Source organism: Moschus berezovskii, chromosome 11, assembly GCF_049115385.1.
Source record: "Moschus berezovskii isolate FMDL1 chromosome 11, NW_MosBer_1.0, whole genome shotgun sequence".
Lineage (NCBI taxonomy): Eukaryota > Metazoa > Chordata > Mammalia > Artiodactyla > Moschidae > Moschus > Moschus berezovskii.
Window position 1 is genome coordinate 3,077,318 of NC_142470.1, and position 17,049 is coordinate 3,094,366.

Here is a 17,049-nt window from a genome sequence, read left to right on the forward strand (position 1 = left end):
ATGTTTTTGTAACATCTCCTTAGAGTAGATCCTGAGCCGTCACATGGCCAGGTTTAAGGGTCTTGTCACACGCAGGCCGGCCGCCCCATAGAAACAGTGCCCAACTTGCCATCCCACCCGCACGGTGTGGAGGAAAAGGCCAGATGATCTGAAACGTCTGCCCTGGAAGCCTGGGCGTGCAGCTGTCCCAGGGCCGTGCCACAGAAACGGGGGTGGCTCTTTAGTCACGGTTGTGCGTGGGCTAGAACCTCCCGCAGGGCTGGTCGCCCGTGAGTCAGATGCCGGCCTGTCATCACCTGCGCGGGCTGGGGAGCGCGGTGCAGCCCGCGGAGGAGCCGCCAGCACGCTGCACAGCGGGGGCTTTGAGCCTGTGTTGTCAGAGCCCGTCTGTAGGAAATAACAGCCGTGTTGTTTTGCTCCCGTAGGTCACTGGGCGAAAATAGCCTCTGAACTACCCCATCGGTCAGGCTCCCAGTGCCTGAGCAAATGGAAGATCATGGTCAGGGTGAGGCTTTACTAAAAGTCACCCCCCCACCCCTGGGACAGGTAGCGTCACCCCAGGCAGGACGAGGGGACAGCAGCTGGTGGGGCAGGAAGGAGGGACATCTGGTCCAGCCTTGGTGTCTCTGCTTCCAGGTTTCCAAGCACAGAGAGAGACCTGGCCTCTTGGGTGGGGGGTCCAGCCCAGCATGTCCAGCCCCTGCCCCTGGCTCCCTGTGGGTGCCCCTGCTGAAGGCCTGCCCCCGGCTCCCCCTCACTGAAGCCCTCCCTTCACAGCAGCAGCAGCGGCAGGCCCGACAGCGGGCCCGTCGCAGGGCACGCTGGAGCCCTAGCAGCGGGAGCAGCAGCGACAGCAGCTGGGAGGACTCAGAGCCTGAGGAGGCCCCGAAGGACGTCCCGGAGGAGGCCCCGGCCGGCGGCCCTGAGCCGCCGCCAGCTCAGTACACTGTGCCGGACATGGACCTGTGGGTGCCTGCCCGACAGAGCACGGAGGAGCTATGGGGAGCGGGTGCTGGGGGCTGCCCATGCCCTCCCGAGGGCCCCGACATGGCCCAGGCCACAGCCCTGGCCCCTGCAGGGCAGCTGGCCTCCAGGAGCCGGAGCGCCAACCCGAGGAGCGTTGGCTGCCCGTGCCTGGCTGCCACTCACCACTGGAGCTCCGAGGGGCCGCGGGGCAAGGTAGGTGCAGGAGGCAGCACGCCCCTGCCTGGGGGTCACTGGGGCTGCACCCACTGGAGGCAGCGGCCGGGTGTGTGGGCAGAGACCTCCCCATTGCACATCACAGTGCCCACTCCTGGCCCCTTCCCCGAGAGCTGCCCTGGACAGCGGCCGACTCCCTGGCGGCCGGCCCCCTCTGTCTCCCCAGCTTGCTCGCTTTCTCTTTTCTTTTTTTGGCCCCACTGCACAGCCTGTGGGGTCCTGCTTCCCTGGCCAGGAGTTGAGTCCGGGCTCGAGCTGTGAGAGCGCAGAGTCCTCACCCCGGGCCCTGCCAGGGAATCCTCCAGCTCATTGGCCCTCAGCGCCCCAGGGCAGAGCTGTTGGATGGCCTTAGGGACACACCACCCTCCTCTGAGCCACCTCACTGCAGAGGGTGTTTTCCCAGCAGCCCAGGTTCAAGGAGCTGTGTGTGCGCCCGATGGCAGCCAGCTTCGCGGTGTGGCTGTTCAGGGCGCCCCTGGGGATGGGGCCACAGGTGCTGGGGACAGGCCCAGCCGCTAGTGCTAGCCGCAGAGCCCCAGGCCACCAGGACCACCCCCACCCCCCCCACTCGCCTGTCTCCCACCCTGCCCCTCCCAGCCTGGCGTCCCCCCGCCCTCTGGCACCCGGCGGGAGTAGAGGACAGCGCGGGCAGGCACATGCCAGCCCCACAGCAGAGCCCAGCCCACATCCCAGAGGCCTTTCTCTCCCCAAGCAGGAGAGGCTGAGGCAGCCGCACCCGCCTGGCTCAGCCCCAGGGCTCAGCCTGGGCGGTGGCAGCAGGGACGAGGCCAGGCCCCACATGCGGCCACAGTGGGCCAGAACCACGCAGCGGCGCCAGGGACATGCCCTGCAGAGGAGGCTCTTGGAGCACAAGCTTCTGACGGCCGTGAGCCCATGGGTGGGAGAGGTCGACCTGCTGTGCGCGTGCCCGAGGCCCACCATGCGGCCCCGTCGAGGTACTGCCCGGTGTCCTGGGGGGCAGCAGGGGGCCGGGGACCTGCAGGCACACAGACGGGTCACACCTGCCCTGCTTGGGAGGGTGGAGGGACGGGGGCCATGCACCCCGTGTTGCCCTGCAGGGGTTGGTTCTGCCTCCCCCTCTGTCCTGCTCAGCATGTGGCGGCTGGCTCAGGAAGGGGCCCGAGGCTCACCCTGGCATTTCCAGGGCGCAGGTGCCCACGTTGGGGCGTACGCTCCAGGGGGTGGGAATCTCGGGGCTCAGGAGCGCCTATCCCTGACCGCCCGCCAGCCTGCCCTCAGGGCCCTCACCCCCTTTGAGATCCAGTGCAGCGGCCGCTGGCCTGGTGTCTCCGGGCGGCTATGTTCACCTGCCCGTGTCCCCTCAGCTGACGGTATCAAGAGACAGCTGCAGGGTGCCCACCTGGCCAGCACCCCAGTGTTCGCCCTCCTCATTCAGGTGAGCAGCCCCCAAGCACCGCTTTCTTCTCTCGGCCTTTACTTTCTGGCGGTGTGGTGGATTCACATCTCTAAGTCCAGACTTTCTAAGGCTGTGGCTCCTTGAAAGTGGTCCTTCCGGGGCCTGTGGCTCTCAGCAGTCGAGTCAGTGAGGGAGGGGCAGCTTGGGGCGTCTGTGCCCCCATCCCCGTGTGGGAGGGCCTGGCACTGAGGGGACAAAGAGCCTAGACGTTTCACGGGGCTGGGCCAGGGCGGTGATGGGCGGCAGGCAGCCTGGAGGACCCGAGTCCAGGCTGGGGCGGGACCCACATGGCCACTGCCTCGGGGACTGTGCGGCCCGGGCCAGGCCCCCAGGTGTCAGTCTGCTCTGCGAGAGCCGCTATGGTCAGCGCTGGCCTGAGTCCCTCCGCAGACAGCCTCGTGGGGGCGGGGAGTCTCAGAATGGCGGGAGGGGCCTCCCGTCATGCGGTATCAGCCACGCGCCCTGCACCCCTCAGCTGTTCCAGATCGACATGCCTGGCTGCGTGGAGGTAGTTCGAGAGAGGAAGGCCTGGCCGCCTGCCCTGCTCCAGGCTGGTGCCTGGCACCCGCCGTCCCTGCAGGTGAGCACTGAGTGCCCGGCTCCCCAGGTACCCGCCACCCTTCCCTCCCGTGCAGCGGAGCAGTGAGGCGTTCCTGGGTGCCCGGAGGCTGGGCCAGCCCCTGAGAGCAGCCCATGCCCATTGCCAGGAGAGTCTGCTGATCTCCGGGGCGGGCCTGGTACCCTGCGGGCCTCTGAGGCAAGTCCAGGAGGTACAGGGCTCCGTGGGCACTCAGGCTCACCTGGCTCCATGGCATGTCTCTCCCTGGTGCCATACCGCCCCTGGGTGGGGGGTGGGGGGGCCGTTAGGCACCTGCGCCCTGGGCACTGGCCCCTGGGGTGGCAGCCGGGTGCCAGTGGGCAGGTCCTTGGACCACGTCCCTGAGCCTGGTCACTACTGGAGGAAATGACAGAAGAGCACTGCTAGTCAGAGGAGCCAGCGTGGCGCTGTGGTGTCCCGTCCAGGCCTGCAGCCCCACGCCCTCCCACCTAAGCAGCTGCACCCCCTGCCTCTCCCTGACCCCACCGACTCGCGCGCTCCCAAGGACGCCTTGGCATGGCCTTGCGGGATGAGGGGCCGGGCAGCCCCGTGTGTGGGGGCAAGAGGCGTCCTCAGGCGGCTTGGGGAGGTGTGGGGGTTGCCCTGAGGCACTGACACTGCTCTGCTTTCTCTTCCAGGAACCCTCGACTGCCCACAGCGCCCCAGGTACCACCCGCCTGCCCCTCCCTTTGTCTGGGTGGTATGTGTCCAGACCTGTCCCAGGCTTTATGTTCCAGTGCCTCATTGGGGGTCTCTGCATCCCCCTGCAGGGGGTGGCCTGGCTGGCGTGAGCAGTCAGCCTTCCCCAGCCTGCTGGGAGCAGGGGCGCCCTCTGGTCCCAGGCATCGGGCGCAGCCTCTCCTGCCGGCGGCCACCTGTCCCCACGCCAGCAGGATCGGGCAGCTCTCCCAGGTCCTGGGAGGTGATGGCAGAGGGCAGGGTGATGGTGCCAGCAGTCCTCGTGTGAAGGTGTTGGAGGCGCAGGGCCATCAGGGACTGGCCTTCCCGCTGGGCCCGCCCTGGACGGGGCAGAGCGTGGAGGTGAAGGGCGGTCTGGGGTGTGCAGGCAGACCAACAGCCCTCAAACCGGATGCAGCCCCAGCAGCCGCCCCCGCCCCTCGGGCCCTTCCCTGGGACACAGCCCTGTTGTCGGACGTGCCTCAGCGGGCCTTCTGTCCTCCCCAGGCCGCCTTACCCAGAGCGTGCCAGCCCAAGGCGCCACAGAGCAGAGCACCTGCCCTGAGAGAGGCAGAGGGCCGCAGGCCTGCCGTACAGCGTCCACACCCCAGGCGCCCGCCCTGGCTCCGTGCAGACCCCGGCCCAAGCCCAAGACCGTGTCTGAGCTGCTTCGGGAGAAGCGGCTGCGGGAGGCGCGAGCCCGGAGGGCTGCACAGGGCCCCGCCGTCCTCCCGGCCCGGGTGCTGCTCTCTCCGCCCCTGGTCATCCAGCCGCTGGCCCCCCCGGGCACCCGTGTCTCCAGCATCATGCTGTCTGGGCCTGGAGGCCCTCCAGTGACCAGTTCCGGTGCTTCAGGCTCCTGGGTGCCAGCCAAGGATGAGAGAGCCCCGACTCTGCACACCTTTGCCCTCGGCCCGGCCACCTCCAGGGCCCCCAGCCAGGTTCCTGCAGGCTGCCCGCTGAGTGCTCTTGGACAGTCTCAGGCCCCTGCCACATCCCGGAAGCAGGGCCTGCCTGAGGCACCCCCTTTCCTGCCCGCGGCCCCCAGCCCTGTCCAGCTGCCCATCCAGCCCCTCAGCCTGACACCAGCTCTGGGCACGCCTGTAGCGGCTGGCACCCCTCTGCCCGTCACCTGGGTCCTCACGGCGCAAGGGCTGCTCCCCGTACCCCTGCAGGCTGTGGTGAGCCTGCCAGCGCCGACGGGGGCTCCTGACCTCACGCAGCTGTCGGTGACTCTGCCACCCTCGCCCACCGATACTCCAGCCAGCCAGGGCCCTGGGCTCCCTGAGCAGAGCTGCCCTGGGCCACCAGCAGCCAGCACAGACTTGGAGCCAGAGCCTCCCTGCAGTACAGAGCCCTTGAGCGAGAGCCCCACAGAGGTGGCTGAGGCCTGTGGCCTTGCGGGACTCGCCTCCCCTGGGGAGGCCCTGGTGGCTGGGGAGACGTCTGTACCCAGGACTCCTTCCCAGGACACGCCCCTGGCCCACCACCCAGCGACCAGGCCCCCCAGCTCCAGCCCGCTGCCCCTGCGCGGGGTCCCAGGGGCTGCCTCAGGGCCCCGGGAGCCCCAGCCCCTGGACCTGGAGGAGCCCCTGCTGTCCTGGTTGGGGCTGGAGAACGCAGCCCTGGACCTGAGCCTCCTCTCCCAGGAGAGCGTGGCAGCTACACAGGAGTGGCTGCGGGGGCGGCGAGGGGTGCCCGTGCCTGCCCTGGGGAGCCAGCTGGCCTACCAGCCACCAACGCTGTGCAGCCTGCGGGCGCTGTCCAGCCTCCTGCTGCGCAAGAAGGACTTGGAGCACAGGGCCGCGGTCCTGGCGCCGGGTGGGCCAGCAGGCGCCCTGCAGGCCTTGCTGGGGTGGGTGCGTGAGCGGCTTTGCAACAGCCCAGCCTACCTGCTCCTGCGGGCACGCTTCCTGGCCGCCTTCACCCTGCCGGCACTCCTGGCCACCCTGTCCCCCCGTGGCGTCCCCACCACCCTATCCGCGAGCACCGGGCCTGACCCCGAGACGGACAGTGATGAACTTGACCTGGAGGAGCCGGAGCTCACCGACAGTGACGGGCAGTCCGGGGACCCTGCCCAGGTAGGCTGTCTTGGGTGTAGCGCCCTCGCCCGCCCAGAGCAGGGGGTGGTGGGAGCAGGGGGGAAGTCACGGCGGGAGGGTGGCGGCTGGCCTCAGGAGGAAGAGGCCACGCCACGCTGCCCGTCGCTTGTGGACTCTGGGCAGCGGGAACCTCAGCCAGCATGGGGGGTGGGGGGCCTGCCGCCCCGGCCTGCCCCAGCGGGCAGCAGCCTCAGTGTCCACGCCCCCTGCTGCACACACACGCCCCGCCTGTGCCTTGGGGAGGTCTGTCTGCGTGCCCATCCCGGTATGTCCACATCCGCAGCCTTCTCAGCTGCAGGAGCCGTGCCGCTTTTGTTTCCAGACAAGAACCCGGATACGGACACAGGGAGGGGTCCCCTGCCACTGTGCGCCCAGGGAGTCCCTGGTCCCCTCAGGACACAGAGGGCCCTCGGGTCCCTTGTGGGCGTTAACCCTCCCAGAGAACCCCCAGGAGCAGCCCATCCCTGTCACACAGGGGTGACCGCAACAGTGAGGCTTGCTGCTAGATCTGTGGCCCCCCACGCCTCCTGCAGCTCAGCCCAGCCCACTTCCCTTCCCAGGGGCTTGGCCTTAGGAGTCCCGAGGCTCTTCCAGGCTGAAGCAAAGGGCGAGCTCTGCTGGCCCCCAGATACTGAGGGGAGGAGAGCCACTGTCCCCAGCAGCGTGGGCAGCTTCCCTCAAGCCCTGCCCCCTGGCCCAGCTAGGGGAACCGTGGTACAGGAGGCTGGCTCTCCGGGGGCTGCTCAGCGGGGATCGGAGTCCCTGAGTGAAGGAGGGGTCAGCAGGAAGTCAGCCCCGTGTGGTCCCAGGAAGACAGCGCCTCCCATCCAGCCCCAGTGGGGAAATGCCCAAGGAGCTGCCCACTCCTCCCTGCCCCACTGCCCGTCCGTCCGGGCTGGAGGGTCACTCTCGTCCTCTGCCTACACTTCAGGGAGCCCCGGACCCCGGCCAGGGCTCTGCCCCCTCCTGCCCAGACAGCCCCAACGACCTGGACATGCTGCAGACACGGCGCTCGAGGCACGTCCGCAAGCGGCGGCGGCTGCAATGAACCACGGTGAGTGCCCGGGGCCCCAGCTCGCTTTGGCTGTGGTGATGTTGTGAGGTATCGGGCATGGCACATGGGCCTCCCCTTGCCCACTCCCCTCCCCAGCTCCACGCCCCCGCCTTCGCCACTGCCCTATAGCCGCGCCCCCTGTGCCCTGGGGCCTTGGCGCTGCCAGCCCTCTGCCTGGCCCTGTCCTTTTCCCATCTGCAAGGCCTGTCCCTCTGTCCACTCAGCTCTGCTTCACAGTCTGCTCCTCTGGCGCCCTCCCCAGCTGTTCTAAGACAGCGTCCCTGTCCTGGGGCCCAGCCTTCCTTGTCATGCCTGCCCTTCTCTGACACCTGGCACTCATCAGTGTGGGTTCATCTCCCCCAGAACGTGAGCCCTTCAGGCAGGTGTAGGGTCCCTGTGACCAGGTTGCCGGCACCAAGTAGGCGCAGCCTGGTGGGTCTTCATGAACTGAGACTCGAGCCCAGGAGGATGTTCACGGAAGCAGGAACTGCGGCCTCTGAGCAGTGTGGACGTGCTGCAGGAGGTCCTTGGTCCTGGAGTGGACGGATGAGGGCGCGCACACGGCCCTGGGTGGGTGGGGACCGCAGAGGGGCCACCTGCACCGGGCCCGCTCAGGCTTCAGGGTGTGTCCTCCGTGCGGCCTCTCCGTGGACTGCAGGCAGGCAGCGCACCTCGCTCCTCCCTGCCCAGCCCCCCGAGGCAGCGCTGCGCCTTTGCCTTGCTGTCCGTGGGGTCCAGCTGGGGTCAGAGCATCCTGTCACCGGGGTGCTCTTATGTTCTAGGACTGCCCAGGGCCAGCCAGCCGGTGCAGCTGACAGGCAGGGGGGCCCATGCTAGACCCAGGCAAGCCCACCCGGGAGGAAGGCTCCGCCAGCAGTGAGCGCATGCATCATCCTGGCTCAGCGGGTCCCCGAGGGCACCCAGAACGCTGGAAGGAATAAATGTCCTGTTTGTAATTAAAAGCAACCACGAACTCTCTGTGGTTTCGTCTAGCTCTACACATGCTGGCAGGCAGCCAGCTGGGCCCCGGGGTCCACGGAGCGGAGCCCCTGCCCCAGAGCCTCTGGGGCCTGGGACGGCGGAGGAACAGGTCTTCCTGCTCCAGGCAGAGGGCAGCCCATACCCACCCAGGGGCGCAGGGCTCTCCTAGTGCCACCGTGGGTGGGGCGAACCCACTTCCTCTGCCATCCAGACCGCACAGGCAGGTCCCAGAACCTGTGGCTGCCCGGCTGCCCACAGGCCACCCGGCAGCCTGCATGGTGGCCGTGAGCCAGCACTCCTGTGATTTCATGTGGGCGTTTTCTTTGGTAGGAGTTTCGCACCCTCTCTTGCCCCTCTGAAGGAGCTCAGGTTTGGGGGTCTGGTTACACCCTCTGAGACTCCAGGTTCTCCTGGGGGCTCTGTTCCCACATGCCGCTTCCTTTTGCGTTCACTTATCACAGGAGGTTCCCACGCAGAGGAACAGGGCACGTGCCCCCCAGACAGCAGTCCCCGGGGTCACCTATCTCCCCTTCCTCCATGCCCAGACCCCACAGGCCACACGGCCACAGGCTGACTTGCCCACCCGGTGTGTGTGTGGGTGCCCGGTCCTCAGTTCAGCAATTCCACTTTTCCTTGTGACTTCCTCTGACCTGGGGGTTAAGACGTTTGTTATTCAATTCCCATATACTTAATTTTCAAGCACACCGTGAGGAAGACCCCTCCGCAGCCTCATTGTACAAAGTGGGAACATTAGCTCATGGAGGGCCCAGGCCTGGTGCTCTGCCTGCCCGCCGAGTGCGCAGTGCCAGAGCTGCAGCTCGCACCTCTCCTACACCAGGAGGACCCCCACGCACACACCCCTGAGCATGGCTCCCCCAAGGAGAGCCCACCAGGACTTTCAGGGATTAGCCTGCTGGGCCAGGAGGCAGAGGAAACCCCGGGGGCTGAGGCTCAGGACCCCCAGGAAGTGAGCACGGGAAGCAGGCAGCCGCAGTCAGGCCGCCGCCCACTAGCTGCAGCCCCTTCCAGGAGCTGGCGCTCAGCTCAGCAGCAGGCAGCTCTCAGTTCAGCCAGGAACCCAGTCCCAGGGCCTGGCTGTCACCGTCCCCCGTGTTGTGGTGGAGAAGGGCTGCTCCCTGCAGTGGAGGCTGCCCATGGGCCAGTGGTGATGGGGGTGAGCGCAGCGGCCCCCGACCCCGACAGGCTGCGCAGTGGCCCCAGCCCCGTGCCCGCCACAGATGCCAGGCTGCAGTCCTCACGGGAACACAGTGGGCCGGATGGTGGCTTGGCCTTGTCCAGCCCTGGGGAGAACCTTGGCTCAACCTCCCGCCCAGGGCTCCCAGCAGCTTCCACTTCCCTGTCCCCGCCTCCTGGGGCCGCCTTGCTCAGGGCGAATCAGGAGGCTGCGGGGGGGACAGTCCCCCTGCCTCTGGGGTGAGCTGGGCCCATCAGGAAGTGCACCCTAGGCTCTCCCCCCAGCTCCGCCCACCTCCATCCTGGCAGCCGGCACCTCCTACCCGGCACTGAATCGGGTAGACAGCCGTGCAGGTGCCCCCAGGAGGACGCAAGGTAGGCTGGTCCGATGCCCTTCCTTCAGGTGGCGCCCCAGCTCAGGCCTGGGGCAGGGGACAGGGCGTGGGGCAGAGACCCAGCAGGGCACCAAGGGGTCTTGGCTCTGTGGCCCATCCCCACTCCACGGCCACCCTGTGCCCGCCTGTCGCATCAACAGATGGAGCCACAGGGCGTTGGCAGGCGCTGGATGTGTGGACTTCAGGGTGGGCAGATGGGCCGGGCCCAATGCTCCAGAGACCCCGACCTGCGGGTGCTTTAATTCAGCGCCTCATCTGCCCTGGGCAGGCGGCGCAGTCTGAACCTGCTGCCACCCTCGTCCCTAGGAGTGTGGCCCAGCCCCTGCGAGCTGGAGGCTCGTCCTTCCCTCGCCACCATGGATCAGAGGCTTAGCGGGAGGTGGCGGGGTCAGGGTCTCCATCCCCACTGCTGGGAGAAGGCAACCCACGGCTGCCTCCGGCTCAGCCGGGCCCTGGAGAGAGGGGCTCCTGGATGCGGAGCAGGGAGGAGGAGCTGTGGGCCATTCTGGCGTAGGGGGGTCTCCTGGTGGAGAGCTGGCCTGGCAGCCCCCAAGAGTGAGGCCTCGTCCAGAAGGTAGAGAGGAGCCTGGATGGCTGGTGCCCGGGGCCCGGGAGCCCGCCTCTCCCAGGACGCCCAGGCCTGCACCCTCCAGCGAGCCATCCACAGTCACCCTTCCAGGAGGGCACCGTGTCGCCGAGCCTGACCCGGGGTGGGAACAGCCCAGCACTTGCTGGGCGACTGTTACATCACCGGCCGCCGGAAGAAGGGAGGCCGGGAGGACTGGATGTGAGGGCTGCTGTCCCACAGGGAAGGAGGAAGTCCCGCAGCGCAGCCTGGCGCCCGGGGGCCCCGGCACTGTACCCCTCCCTCTCATGCCAGGGAGGTTATGCAGGTGGGAGGCAGCCTCCTGCCAGCCCCCACAGCACTTGGGGTGTCCTGGGGGGCTCAGGCAGGGTCAGAGGAGGGCCGTGGGGCTGCGGACTGTGTCCTCCTAGATGCCCCCCTAACCCTGGAGCATCTCCACACCATCCCTGACGCTTATCAGGGTCCCTTGGGAGAGAAAGCCCAGGGCGCCTGGAGTGTCGGGAGCAGGGCCTGGGGAGGCGGGGAGAGACGCTGGGTGAGTCGATGGCAGCAGGGGGGCTTCTTCCTTCCTCACACCCCTGGGCTGGGCTCCCATGGCCGAGATGGCCGGCCTGGGCCCCGATGGGGCCCGCGGCTCAGCAGCGGCCGCCTCCTCCCAGTCATGTCCGACTATGAGAACGAGGATGCATGCTGGAGCGCCCTGGAGGGCTTCCGGGTGAAGCTCATCTCCGTCATCGACCCCGGCCGCGTCACGCCCTACCTGCGCCAGTGCAAGGTGCTAAGCCCCGATGATGAGGAGCAGGTGCTCAGCGACCCCAACCTGGTCACCCGCAAGCGGAAAGCGGGTCAGTGCCGCGGGCGGCCACACTCTGCCCCCACCCCGGCCCCCTGGAGGCCTAGCAGGCCCCCAACCCCACCCTGCCTCCGGCCCGTCCGCCTGCTGCTATGCCCACTCCCCGCGCAGCAGACACGGGAGCGCCCCGCGGTGGGGCCAGGCTGGCCCCCACTGCAGCCTCGTGGGCCACCACGTGCATCCTCTCTGGGTCACAGGAGTGCTCCTGGACATCCTGCAGCGGACGGGTCACAAGGGCTACGTGGCCTTCCTCGAGAGCCTGGAGCTGTACTACCCGCAGCTCTACAGAAAGGTCACGGGCAAGGAGCCCACCCGTGTCTTCTCCATGATCATTGGTGAGCGGTGGGCGCAGGCCTGGGGGCACAAGGGGCGGGGGAACCTGGTCCCCTGATGGGTAAACGGCGGATGAAAGGAAAGGAGTGAGCCTCGCGTGGGAAGCTGCCAGCTTCTGGCCCTGTGTGGGCGTCCTGCCCATCCCGCCATCCTGAGCTCGTGGAGGGGCAGAGGCTGCAGGAAAGGGAGCCCAAGCCCCAGGGTGGGGTCTGTCGGGGGGGGGGGGGCAGGCACAGGCTGATGCTTGGCCCAGAGCCCCTTCTGCCCAGAAGGACCTCTGACCTCGCTGAAGCCCTGCCCGAGAAGCCAGCGGGATGGCCCCAAGTCACATCCTCGTATCTCTCAACCAAGACGACGACAGAATTAGAGAGGGATGGACGCCCAGACCCCGGGCCGTCCTGCCCTGGTGGGGTCGGCGGGGTGGGTGGGAACAGGGCCCAGAGGCGAGTCTGCGCCTCAGTTCATCCCCGGGGCGGGGAGCTGACCCCTTGGCCAAGCCACCCCAGAGCCACTTGGTCCTCGAGTGGGTGCCCTGGGAGGGGTGCTCTGTCCAACCCCGCCCGCTCCACAGATGCTTCCGGCGAGTCGGGTCTGACGCAGCTGCTGATGACCGAGGTGATGAAGCTGCAGAAGAAGGTGCAGGAACTGACGGCGCTGCTGGGCTCCAGAGACGACCTCGCCGAGGAGCTGCGCGTGAAGGACGGCCTGCTGCGCAAGCTCCAGGAGCGTGTGCAGCAGCTCAAGGAGGCCTGCGAGGCGGGCAGCCGTGAGCTCCAGCGCTGCAAGGACGAAAACTATGACCTGGCCCTGCGCCTGGCCCGCCAGAGCGAGGAGCGCGACGCGGCCCTCACGGGGCACCGCGGGCTGCTGCTGGAGGTGCCCGGGGTGGGGGGACAGTATGGGGAGATGGTGGGGGACTGGGGTGGGGGATGGTGGGGTGTGGGGACAGTGGGGGGCGGGGGGACAGTGGGGGTCTGGGGCTTGGGGGAGGGGGACAGTGGGGGGTGGGGCCCCCCAGCTGACACTGACAGCACCCCCCCATTCCCCCCAGATTGACCGGCTGAAACACAGCCTCATGAAGGCGGAGGACGACTGCAGGGTGGAGCGCAAGCACACTCTGAAGCTCAGGCATGCCATGGAGCTGCGGCCCAGCCAGGAGCTGCTCTGGGAGCTGCAGCAGGAGAAGGCGCTGCTGCAGGCGCGCGTGCAGGGCTTGGAGGCCTCAGTGCAGGTGGGCCCCCGGGGCCGGCAGCGGGTGGACTGCAGGGGAGCCGGGCCCATCCCCACAACCCTCTCCCTTCACACCCGCAGGAGGGGAAGCCAGACCAGGGCCGCCCCTACATCCAGGTGCCAGAGGAGGACTGGCAGCAGGTGCAGCGGGACCTCCAGCAACAGGCCGCCACCATCTTCTCCCTGCGCAAGGACCTGCGCCAGGCCGAGGCCCTGCGCACCCGGGTAGGTGGCCGGACCTCGTGTGGGGGCAGCGGGGGCCCAGCCCTGGGCCCCTGCTGCCCCTGGGGTGCTGTCGGGGGGCCCAGCCGCCGCCCGGAGCTGCCCTCTGGTCTGGCCATCGGGCCCGCGGGCGGTGGGGCTAGCTGGTGTCTTCCGCAGAGCGCAGAGGAGAAGGAGATGTTGGAGCTGCAGTGCCTGGCCCTGCGGAGGGACTCCAAGGTGTACAGGGACCGCATCGAGGCCATCCTGCGGCAGATGGAGGAGGTCGCCATTGAAAGGGACCAGGTGGGGCCACGCCAGCCTTTCGGGGGAGGCAAGGTAGCCTTCGATGAGCTCGGATAGAAGCGGTTCCTGCTCGTTCAAAGCCGTGAGCACTGACACAGGGGTGTGTAGCTTAGCTTCCGGGATCGTTGCCCCAGAACAGACAGAGGCTGGCTTCTTCCAAGTCTGCCCGCAGCCGTGGCCTCCCTGGCTGGTCACTTCAGGCTGGTTGCCTGGACTGACCTCAGTGTCCCCACTGAGGGGGACGGGCGTGAGAAAGCGTCAAGTGTTTGCTCTGAAGAACATTGCACACCATCAACCATAGTGTTCTCGGTGTCAGGCGCACCCGGGAAACAGGAAACACGGGAGCAGGGTGGGCAGGGGCACTTCGGAGGTGGGCGGTCATCTCCTTTGTTTTCTGAATGGTCCGCACTTCCCATCGTGAGCCTGGGTCATATTTACAAATGCCCGAAACATGAGAGCTATCCTCAGGGAAGAAAAGGGAAGGGGCCGGTGTTGGCCCCTCCGCAGCCTCGTTGCTGGAAGTTCTCCTGGAAGTGTTGCTAGAAATCAAACTGTGCTGAGAAGTGAGATCGGGAGGGGAAATGAGAGCCGGGTGGGGCGTGCGTGTGTCCTGGGACACGGGGCCAGGCCACGCTCACCAGGCGGTTCAGCAAGGGTCCCCCCACGTGCCTGCCCTGCCCCCTCTGCCCCGCAGGCCACCCTGATGCGGGAGGAGCTGCATGCACAGCACGCGCGCAGCCTGCAGGACAAGGATGCGCTGCGGAAGCAGGTCCGCGAGCTGAGCGAGAAGGCGGACGAGCTCCAGCTGCAGCTGCTCCAGCGCGAGAGCCAGCTGCTGGCCGTGGAGGGCAAGCTCCGGCGGCAGCAGCTGGATGCACTCGTCCTGGTGGGCCTCCCCCAGGGGGTCTCCGCGGGGTCAGCCCTGGGTCACAGCCGCGGCTCTGCCACGATGGGGCTGGAGGGGGGTGGGGGGGTGCAGCCACGCGGGAGCAGGTGTGTCCTCAGAGACCGCAGAGCCCCGGGGAGGAGCCGCCAGAGGTCCCTGGACCTTCCTGAGCCCCTCCTCCCTCTGGAAGGCTGGCTCCTTGCCGAGCCCTCTGGAGGGTTGCTGCAGGGCTGGCACAGCTCAGGGCCGGGCATGGTTAGCAGGGACGGAGGCGCGTTCTGGCCAGGCCCAGCCAGGAAGGGCTTCCTTGGCGAGGGAGCCAGCCTGGGACCCCACCCCATGCCCAGGAGTGGCTCGGTTCCCTCACAGCCTGCTGACGGACCCCTATTCTATGACCACAGAGCTCCGACCTGGAGGACAGCTCGCCCAGGAATTCCCAGGAGGTGAGCATGACTCTGCAGGTCGGGCCCACGCTGGCTTCACCGGACGCTCCGGGCCATGGCCTCTGCCAGACCACAGTCCGTACGCAAAGCTCTGGGAGCTTGGCCGTGCACTGCCTGCCTTCTTCCCCGTGCCCACCTGGGCAGCATAGGTCCCTCCAGCATAGGTCCATTCCAGCACCGGGGAATGGTGGTGGGGACAGCAGCCCAGGGCGGGCAGCATGGATGGTCAGGTCAGCTCCCAGCAGGGCAGCGGCCTGATCACCCCATGTCTCTTGGGAAGTTCTCACCCCCCCAGGATCTGGAGGAGGATACCCAGCTCTCAGACAAAGGTGAGGAGGCCTGCAGCCTGTCCCGGAGGAATCTGACCAAGGCCTCCTCGTCGTGGCAAGTTGGCACCTGTCTTGACCTTCGGCACACATGCTGCGTGATGCTGGTGCTGGGGGATGCGTGCCCCAGCCCTGGCCCCCTGACCTTCACACCTCAATTCACAGATGGGCACACTGGGGCTCAGAGGGATGAGCAAGCCCCAGAAAGCGGACAGGAGCCCCATTTGAGTTGGGGCCCAGGCTTGGCCAGCTTCCACTCAGCGCCCAGGAATGCTGAGAGGAGGAGCACCCGCCCTCCGGAGCAGGGAGCAGGGCGGTGGCCGCTGCCCAGGTGCAGCCTGCAAGACGTGAGGACAGACAGGGAAGGGGGTACAGCTCCGGGTGACCGCACTGGGGGCTTCAGGTGGCGGAGGTGGGATCACTCTGCCTGCCTGGACACAGGGCGTGGGGCGGCCCCAGGGGGATGATGAGGGGCTGGCTCCAAAGCTGGGTGTCAGATGGGAATTTGGGAGGGTGGGGGGAGGGGCACTACCGCAGAGGTAGCGTGTGAAGCCAGACAGACTTCCTCAGCGTCAGACCCCAGCTGCGGGGGGAAGCAGAAGAGGAAGAGGAGGCAGCAAATGGAGAAGTGAGGACTCGGGCCCTCTGCTGCTGCCCGAGGACGAGCTTGAAGCCACCGAGCCCCCACGTGGGCAGGAAGGACCCACAGGCTGCGAGTGGGCAGGGAAGGCCGCTGGTCAGCCAGCCTATGAGCCCCAACCCTGAGCTGGCGTGGCCCCTTGCGGGAGGTGGGGCAGGCTCCAGGGTCAGAGGCCAAGGAGGAGAGAAAGGTGTGAGCTTCAGGGGAAGACCTGGGCCTGGGCCGCTCCCACCACCATGTCCCTGAAACCTGGGATCCATACCCGCCCCCCACTGTGGACAGCTCTGGAGAGCCAGCCCATCAGAGCACTTTTTCTGAGGTTCCTGAGCCTTTGGCCCTTCCAGATACGGAGGGAGCCCCAGTACCCCAGCCCCTGCTCCCAGGGCACCCGAGCCGTCTACTCGGGGGGCGAGAAGTGAACGTGAGGCCCCGTGTCCACACAGCGGGGGTCCTGGCAGGTCCAACTGAGGGCCCAGGAGGTGGCACGGGGCTGGCCCAGGGTGAGGTGAGAGGCACCAGCCAGCGCGACCCTGGCAGCTGGGCAGGACGGACAGGCACTCTTCCTTCCAGGCAGCCTGGTCATTGGGGAGAGCCCGGAGCAGCCGTCTGTGGCTCTGCAGGAGGAACAGCTATCACAGACCCCAGAGGTAAGGCTGCCTGGAGTCCCTGGGAGGCCCCTGGGGAGGTTCTCAGCCTGGACACTGGAGAGTGATTCCTCCACCTAGACACCCGGGGGCTGATCACAGACTCTGCCCACGGGCTCCTGGGGTGTGGGTGTTTGGACAGTGAAGTGAAGCTGAGGCTCCTCCATTTGTGGACAAAGCAAGGCCAGGGGGCAGGGAGCAGTCCAGTCTTCTGGACAGGGCTCCGCCTTGAGTGAGTGGAAATCGGCCTCCCTGTCCACTGCACTGAGGCTGACAAAGGGGTCACCCCAGACACTGTAGTGGAAGGAACCCGGGTCTGGAGCCGTGGGTCCCTGGGCCCGTCCTGTCATCTGAAAAGCGTGACAGCGCACCCCGCCGACCTGGTCCCCAGTGCGCAGCCCCAGGGCCGGGAGTGGGGCCCACGGGGGTGCCGGCCGGAGTCCGAGCCTCGCCCCTCCTCCAGGACGCAGGACTGAACGGCCGGGAGCCCCCAGAGAAGGAGAAGGGCCGGCGGCGCCTCAAGGAGAGCTTCGAGAACTACCGCAGGTGGGCCCGCGCGGGCGGTGGGTGGGGCTGCGGGCGGGGGCCTCGTGCGAGCCCGCGGCCGCCTGCGCTGTCTGCGCCTCCCGCAGGAAGCGGGCCCTTCGGAAGATGCAGCTCGGCGCGCGGCAGGGGGAGGCGGACGGAGAGAACACCTCGGGCAGCGACGACCCCGACACCGAGGGCGCCTAGCCGGCCCGCCCGGCCGGCCCTCCCCGTCGCGGGAAGGGGACGCGGCCCCGCCGGCAGCCTCTTGGTCGGCGAGCGCGGGCGGGTTCTGTGTGGCGCGCACGCGTGCCGCGACCTTAAAGTGCAACCTTGTCAATAAACTACCGCTGTCCGGACATCGCCGCCTCCAGTGGTCTCGGGCCATAGCGCCTCTTCCGACCCCGCGCCGGCCAGCACGCGCCTCCGGCCGCCA

General features: G+C 67.8%; 2 protein-coding genes across 5 annotated transcripts in view; both read left to right on the top strand.

Moving 5' to 3' along the window:
* Nucleotides 1–8,048, top strand: part of SNAPC4 (small nuclear RNA activating complex polypeptide 4) — a 22,309-nt gene extending 14,261 nt beyond the window's left edge. For all 3 annotated transcript variants that reach the window (XM_055399665.2, XM_088841027.1, XM_088841026.1), the window contains 9 exons: nucleotides 426–505; nucleotides 778–1,179; nucleotides 1,913–2,156; nucleotides 2,547–2,617; nucleotides 3,114–3,218; nucleotides 3,875–3,902; nucleotides 4,422–5,995; nucleotides 6,948–7,070; nucleotides 7,853–8,048. In XM_055399665.2, the coding sequence (XP_055255640.2) occupies nucleotides 426–505; nucleotides 778–1,179; nucleotides 1,913–2,156; nucleotides 2,547–2,617; nucleotides 3,114–3,218; nucleotides 3,875–3,902; nucleotides 4,422–5,995; nucleotides 6,948–7,064 (2,621 nt within the window). In that variant the 3' untranslated portion in view covers nucleotides 7,065–7,070; nucleotides 7,853–8,048. The remainder of the gene's footprint in view (nucleotides 1–425; nucleotides 506–777; nucleotides 1,180–1,912; nucleotides 2,157–2,546; nucleotides 2,618–3,113; nucleotides 3,219–3,874; nucleotides 3,903–4,421; nucleotides 5,996–6,947; nucleotides 7,071–7,852) is intronic.
* Nucleotides 6,960–16,972, top strand: CARD9 (caspase recruitment domain family member 9). 2 transcript variants are annotated; one of them, XM_088841032.1, is made up of 13 exons: nucleotides 6,960–7,070; nucleotides 10,886–11,071; nucleotides 11,277–11,414; nucleotides 11,984–12,288; nucleotides 12,464–12,643; nucleotides 12,724–12,867; nucleotides 13,024–13,149; nucleotides 13,844–14,035; nucleotides 14,437–14,478; nucleotides 14,759–14,807; nucleotides 16,015–16,091; nucleotides 16,552–16,634; nucleotides 16,721–16,972. In XM_088841032.1, the coding sequence occupies exons 1-13, from the start codon at nucleotides 7,061–7,063 to the stop codon at nucleotides 16,818–16,820; spliced, it is 1,632 nt and encodes a 543-aa protein (XP_088697158.1). In that variant the 5' UTR covers nucleotides 6,960–7,060; the 3' UTR covers nucleotides 16,821–16,972. The 2 variants fall into 2 exon arrangements, with proteins under 2 accessions (XP_088697158.1, XP_055255643.2); XM_055399668.2 differs by lacking the exon at nucleotides 6,960–7,070 and adding an exon at nucleotides 9,467–9,620.
* Nucleotides 16,973–17,049: the final 77 nt, after the last annotated feature.